The sequence below is a fragment of the Numenius arquata genome, chromosome 3, assembly GCF_964106895.1.
Source record: "Numenius arquata chromosome 3, bNumArq3.hap1.1, whole genome shotgun sequence".
NCBI lineage: Eukaryota > Metazoa > Chordata > Aves > Charadriiformes > Scolopacidae > Numenius > Numenius arquata.
Window position 1 is genome coordinate 43,749,075 of NC_133578.1, and position 7,004 is coordinate 43,756,078.

At 53.7% G+C, this 7,004-nt stretch overlaps 1 protein-coding gene across 8 annotated transcripts in view; it reads left to right on the forward strand.

Annotated features, from left to right (window-relative positions):
- The window catches only part of PCBP3 (poly(rC) binding protein 3), a 41,119-nt gene extending 34,972 nt beyond the window's left edge, over positions 1-6,147 (forward strand). For all 8 annotated transcript variants that reach the window (XM_074144724.1, XM_074144716.1, XM_074144717.1 and 5 more), the window contains 3 exons: positions 1,190-1,242; positions 4,197-4,366; positions 6,111-6,147. In XM_074144724.1, the coding sequence (XP_074000825.1) occupies positions 1,190-1,242; positions 4,197-4,366; positions 6,111-6,147 (260 nt within the window). The remainder of the gene's footprint in view (positions 1-1,189; positions 1,243-4,196; positions 4,367-6,110) is intronic.
- Positions 6,148-7,004: the final 857 nt, after the last annotated feature.

The window sequence follows — 7,004 nt, forward strand, 5'->3', positions numbered from 1 at the left end:
ACGGGTGACTAGGAATTTGGTGCTGCTGCAGCAGCCCAGCACTTCCAGTGTCCTTGTACTTCTTTTCTCTGCAGCCCTTTATTCTGCACAAGTGTCTTGGACTCTCGCACACGCTGCTCTTAAAAGCCTTCCTCGGTAGTTCATATCATGGCTAAGGGGTTTTTTGCAATTACTGCAAATTCCCGCTAGCCACCAGACTGCAGACATCTGCAAGATATCGGTCTTGCAGATTTGCAATAGGACATCCCTGCTTTAGGACTGAGGTGATTTAATATGGAGACCTGTGGGAGAGGCAGGCTTCAACCTGGCCTAGGAGAGTTATGGCATGGTGTCCTCTTACCTCTGGAGCTGTGCACACAGGGTAGCCTGATGGCTCCAGCCTTTCCCACCCTGGAGGAGAGTGCCATTCCTGGTGCAGGAGAGGCTGGGAAGAAGCGTATTGTTGCCTTCACTCCTTGCCATGTAATTTTGTAGGGAAGCAGACTCTAATTCTCCATCCTGTTTGCTGTGCTTTCCCTTGAGAGTAAAAGGGACCATCAGTCCTGGGCCCAGTTAGCGTGCATGTTTTAGCAGTCTGGCTTAAATCCAGCGTGGAAGTCTGTGGGGTTTTATCTTGCAAAGTACTTTGCAGGCTGCCCTGTGCTAGCACCGCCGGATTCCCTGAGGAAACCAGTTTTGGGGCACCAAACTGCTGTCATAACCAAGCAGCTCTGTGCTGCTGTCTCCAGAGAGAGATGGAGGGTGCGTGGACAGCCCTCCTGCTGGCAGGCTGTCTGCCTCTAGGGTTTGGCTCCCCAGCCAGCAGGCTGGCTGCTGCTGTGTGGAGGAGGGAAGGTGCTCTTCCCACCTCTGTCAGATGCTCCCTAGCGATGCTGCAACCTTGTGCTGTAATGCGCCCTCCTCTGAAGCCATTCCCGGTGGAAGGATGGATGGAGGGTGGAAATTGAGGCACTCATGGGGCAGCACCTGCGAGGCCAGGTCAAGTGATGTAGGAGAAGTTGGCACCCAGCTCGAGCAGAGTCAGGTAGCAACCATCTTCCTCCTCCTTGTACCAGAGTGTGTGATCCCCTTCCCCTCCTGACCCCGGAGCAGGACACAGCCTTTGCAGTGTTGACTGTTGCAGGAAAGCAGCGGAGCTCCACCACACTGCCTCTTCAAGCTATAACCATTTTCCCTTGCATATGCCCAGGTTTGGATGCCAGTCCCCCGGCCAGTACTCATGAACTCACCATTCCCAATGATGTAAGTAAATCCAAGTTCTTCCTTGGTGTGTGTATGTGTGTATACACATATATATATATATCTGTGTGTGTGTGTATATATATATGTACAAGCTGCAGGCATATGATTTTGTTAAATATGTCTAGAGATGCCCCTTCACCAGCTTCACTCATGCCATGTGCAGTCTGCTGGAGGTCAGCCCGCAGCATAAAGCACCCCTTGGACTTTACCCCGTCGGTAGCTTTCTTAGGTACAATCTTCCTTAATGCTCCTTTTCCTTTCCAAGTGAACTCAGTGCTCATGAAACATGCCCAGTTGACAGCACTGGGAAGGGGAGAGAGCTCCTGAGCCAGCCCTGATCAAACTATAATTCCTTAGCCTAGCACTGGCAGGTCTGCGATGATGTTCCAGCTCAAGTGTAGTTACTGGGAGGAGTGGGGGGGAGTGTTGAAGAGGAGGTAAGTAAATAGTGTTTCTGATGCCACCAAGTGCCACACAAGCGTCCGAAGGATGCTGCGTCTCATCTTAGTACTGGTGGCAGGCAGCTTTTGGGTCTTATAGGCATTGTGGTAAAGTGGATGTTGGACTGGGATATTTGCTGGGAGGAGGCTGGAGTCACGCTGGGCACTGAGCCGTGTAAGGAGAGTGCTTGGGGATGATCAGGTGGGAGGAGGAGGGATGGAGAGCCCAACACAGCCGGCACCTGGATCAAAGGGTCTCACTTGCTTCTGGACTGGCCTACCAGTTCCATGGGTTGATAACTAGCCTGCCCTCAAATCATCATCAGGGCAAGTGGTCGCATGACTTCCAGTCTCTGTCCCTGTCGCCATCACCTAGAAGCACCTTCAGCCCATCCTCATCAGGATTTTCTGGACTGGGTCTGGCAGCTGTTGCCACTTCTTCCTGCTGTTCACTAACACACAGCAGCACAAGGGAGAAGCAGCGAGCCTGGCTGCAGCTGCTGGGCACCTCCGCTCCTCCGGGATGCAAGCCCAGGCCTCCTTCCACCCAAGAGACACAGCAGTGAAACAGTTTCTGAGCATCTGCTGGCTGAAACCCTTGGAGATGCTTCACCCTGGGGCCAACCACCATGGGAGGGCTCTGCAGAGGAGCCCGTGGGAGATGGTGGCAGGGCTGATCGTGGGTCTCCTTCTGTCCATCCAGTGACGAGCCCCCTCCAGGATGGGGCTGTGGGGAGCTCTGCAAGCGCTCCTGAGGTTGCAACAGCCATGTCTGTCAAGTTTGGGGGACCATGGCTCTGGCAGCAATGAGAGCATCTTCAGGAATATCAAGTGACCCCTTGCAAAGGAGCCTTTCTTCCCCTCTAACATGTTGAGGGACCTGCCACGGTACCTGGGAGCACTCAGAGCATTCTCTCACTAAAAGCCCAGCTCTCATCAGACCTGTGCAGCATTAAATGTCATCACCTGCATCTTTCTGCTTGCTGAAAAATGCCTCCTTAGCTCTGCCTCCTATTGTTTTGAAGGCTCTTAAACACTCGCTGCCACCTTCCCTGGAAGTGGAGGACAGGTTTGGGTTTCCTAAAGAAAAGGGTCTACAAGTGTGTTTTAGTGATGTAGATCAGCTTGTGGTTGCACTGCAGTTCAAGGAAATCTGATGATATCCATCTTGTTGCTCCTCTGCTGTGCAGAGATGCTTGGATGTTGCTGAACATCTCTCCAAATAGCTCTGGCTCCTTGGATCTCTCCAGCAGTTTCCTGGCTGTAAGGGATTTTCATTTGCTGAAGCATCTCTGAGTTATTTCTGCACCTTGAAGACCAGGATAGGTGGCTGTTGGGCTGAACATCCTACTGCAGCCCCTGACATAGTTGATACCCTTCCAGTGCTGCTGCAGTGGGGTGTATATTCAGGCCCATATGGGACAAACCCCGTGGTCTGACAACAGGACCAGTGAACATTTGGAGGAGCAATTGTCTCTACTTCTAGTCTCCACTTCTACAGTGACAGAAATCCAGCAGCTGCCAAGAAGAATGTCCCACATATAAAATTACCAGGTGCAACTCTGGAAAGGAGCTTAAATGCTGGTGATCAAGAAAGACATGCAGAAACACCTCATGCCTCGGTTGGTAAAGCTGGACATCTCAGTATATGTTACCAAGCTGCAGAGGGGCTTGAGGGAACCATAGTTCGATGCACAAATGAGCAAGAGCAAAGATGAAGACCATTGAGGAAATTAAAGCTGTTGAGGATCGTTGAGGAAATTCAAGCCTCCAGCTGGCTCTAATTTTTTCACAAGAGTGTGAAAGACATTTTTTAAAGTAGGATTCTCTTCTTCTGCTGGTGTCACAGCCATGTGGCGCTCTCCTGTCAGTGATGTGCATGCCAGCAGTCCCTTACGTTGCACTGAAAGAGCTAAGTGGGTAACAGAGGCAGTGAGGGTGTCCCAGCAGGGTAGAAGAAGTGTGGGATGGGGTGAGCAATGTGAAACTATCAACGGTGTGTGGCTGCACCAGCTGATGAGGGGGCTCTTGGAGTTGGGCTGTCCCTGGGAAAGGTGGCGGGCTCGTTTTCTTCTGGTAACGCATCCTGTATGTGATTGGCAAGGGGATAAGTGCGGAGCACAGTCTGAAACGTGACTTATTCACATCCTTGTAAAACACTGACAAATTATTAGACCATGAAAATTATTATTACTGAAATGAGCCCAGTATAACACCTCGCCCTTCTTGAAGCCCTCTGAGATGTTGGGCATCACGTGCGGATAGTTGAAATTTGCCCCCCAAGGAGCGGGGCCGGGCAGGCTGCTGGACGTGTCCTGGGAGGACCGTGCTCGCATGCAGGTGGGATTCACCTCTGGGCTGTCCCTCTCATGTTTTCATGAGCATTAAGGTCACTCGTGCCCCAGGGCGGAGGGAGAAAGGCTTCTAGCTGGAGCCGTGCAGTTCTGCTCACGTCCTGCCAGTGACTGCCAGAGCTGTCACTTCTCAGACGTTCCCTCCGTGCTTTTTTTCTAGCTAATAGGCTGCATAATTGGACGCCAAGGGACCAAAATCAATGAAATTCGGCAGATGTCAGGAGCGCAGATCAAAATTGCCAGCGCCACGGAAGGGTCATCGGAGCGCCAAATTACCATCACAGGAACCCCTGCAAACATCAGCCTCGCTCAGTACCTCATCAACGCCAGGTGAGACCCCCCCACCGACCTCTGCTGCCTCCCACCACAATCAAACCCATCCTGCTGGCCTGGTGGGAGCAGCACTCACTCCCAGCACTGCGGGCCAGGAGGGGTTTCCTGAGGCTGTCTGGGACGGATGGTGGCTTGCTGAGACCTCTGAGCGGGGACCAGATGTCACCAACGGGACCTCTCCCCCCAGCTGGCACTTTGGCTGGGAACTGGGAGCTGCTTCGCTGCCGGCGGAGTGGTCGCAGGTTGTGCCTGTCGCCTGCCCACCCACGACCCTTGCTCAAGGATTTTGCTTGTGGGTGGGCAAAATCACCACCATCTTTCCCTGTGGACGAGGCAGGGGACGGGGACAGGGACGGAGCTGAGCCGGTGGTGGGAAGGCATCACTTGGGACCTGCTCACTGGGATCCCAGCATCACTTACTGCCACCTCAGAGCCTCTTCCATGTGCTTCCAGGCCTCCCAAAGGCTTTCCTCCATCCAATGAAAATAATCGGTCCAATAAATGCAAGACATGGGAATGGCCTGATGATTGCTTCCTTTTCATGCTAAAAAGGTTGGCGCAGAAGGACTTTGCAGGGGCCAAGCACCTCTGCCGGGGGGCGATGCTGCCTGTGCCGCGGGTGACCGGGGGTCTGGCATAGGGCTGCAAGGGGAGCCTACAGGGGAGGTGTAGCTGGAGAGGGGTTGGGGACCAGCTTCATGCGGGCAGCGAGCCATGCCCGGGGTTCTCACACACATCTGTTTGCCTGCGCCTATGGACTCGTGGACGGGGAGCTTAAGGGGAGAGAGGGTCTTTTGCTGGCTTCGCACCCGCCTGGCATAGCTGTGCAAGCTGAGGCCATCCACTCATCTGTGCCCTCCTCGGCGGGCAGAGCTAGTGCCGCACCAACAACTGCCAGCAGGGTCCTGAGGATAGGCGGCTGTTGGTGACTCCGACGTTTGTTGGTGTGTGGGCTGGGAGCACCGGTGAGGTCTGTATGTGCTTTCTCCTCCTTCCATCCAACCCACCTCAGCCCTGACCTGCAACAGACCTCCACCATCCCATCCTGCCCCACTGCCCCTCTGCCCACACCCATGGCACCTCTCCAACCGCTCAGGAGAGGGACAGGGCCAGCCCCGCACCTGCGGGCACGGCCAAGTGTCTTTCCCTGCAGCTCCTTGCCAATCCCTTCCACCTCTTGAGACAAGAGAGAGAAAGAAAAGAAAAACGAGCGGCTCTTCGTTACTGGGAAGGGCTGGCTGAGCTGCACCCTGCGCTGTGGCAGAGGCAGAGACGACCTGACAGCAGGCAGGACAGGGCACAGCTCAGCCTCTCCCATGGTTTCGAAAAGCAGAGCAAAACGAAGAAGCCGGGGGAGCTGGGACATCTGCCTGTCCTCCATGGAAGGGATGCTCCTAGAAGTGAAGCCGTGTGCTGAGATGTCTCCTGCCAGCACACCTGGTGGGTGGCACCTCTGCCACAATGCGGTGCCAGGGCCGGGCATTATCCGGCAGCAGCAGGGAAAGGGGAAGGCAGCCGCCCCTTGAGCTGGCTCTATGCTCCAGCTCCCCATGCCCTCCACGAGGATCCCTAAGCCCCATGTGCTCAAGCCACTCGGGGGTGCTCTGCCCTTGGTCTGAGCGGGGCACAGGCAAGAGGAGGAGCACTGCCCTGCAGGGTCTTCGTTTTCTTTTCTGCTCCAGTTATTAAGCGCTTGTTTTTGTCTCCCCCCCACCCCTCTCTCTGCCCCTGTCTATTCTAGGCTGACGTCTGAGGTCACTGGAATGGGCGCACTCTAATTTCCACCCACCATCCTCCACTCCGCACCACCCGACCCTCTCCAGCCACCGGCACTCCACCCAGCCTGTACTGCCTGTACATTTACCGTCTTCCCTTTGCCTCCACAGATACTCTTTTCTTTACTAACGAATATATATATATAAATTAATCACACATATACACACACTGGAATGTTTCTTTACGAGCTCCTTACTGTGCTCCTGAGGCTGCTCCCAAACTCTTTGGTTATGGTCCTTGTTTTCAGCGTACGGTGTTATTACTTCATCTGTTTTTTGCGGGGAGGGGAGGGGGGGTGGTTTTTTTCCACTGGCGAGACTTCAGAAGATGATGGGGTCTCTAGTGTCAGTCTAGCATAGCTACTTACACGTTTGAGTTGACGTTGGCAGTACTTGCTGTAGCCTATGGACGTGTGACGCCACCCAGAGCTGTGCGTGCTTCAGAGTACTTACTTTTCTCACTCTTCTTCCTTTGATGCTCCCTCTTTGTTCACTTTGCTTGTCCTGGCTCACCTTTGCGACCTTGAATCGCTGCCCTCAGGGTAAGGCTTAGTTTTCACCCCATGCTATTTGTGAAGCAGAATATGCGGGAGCCAAGCTAACGTGCACGCACACGTTCACCCGCAGACTTCTCCCTTTGCAACATGGCAGGGTCCAGACAAACCATTTTCCATGCTAAATGGAGGGAGTCACACACACACACACACAAATGGTCCTCTTTTTTAACTAATGAGCAACTGAAGTAGGAAGAATTCAGCTGTATGGGATTCACAATCCCAGGGGCCTTTGAAAGCACTCTTTTGACAATCCCCATGAGCAAAACCTTTGGACGATAGCTCAGGAAGCTCTGTGAGCCGGCT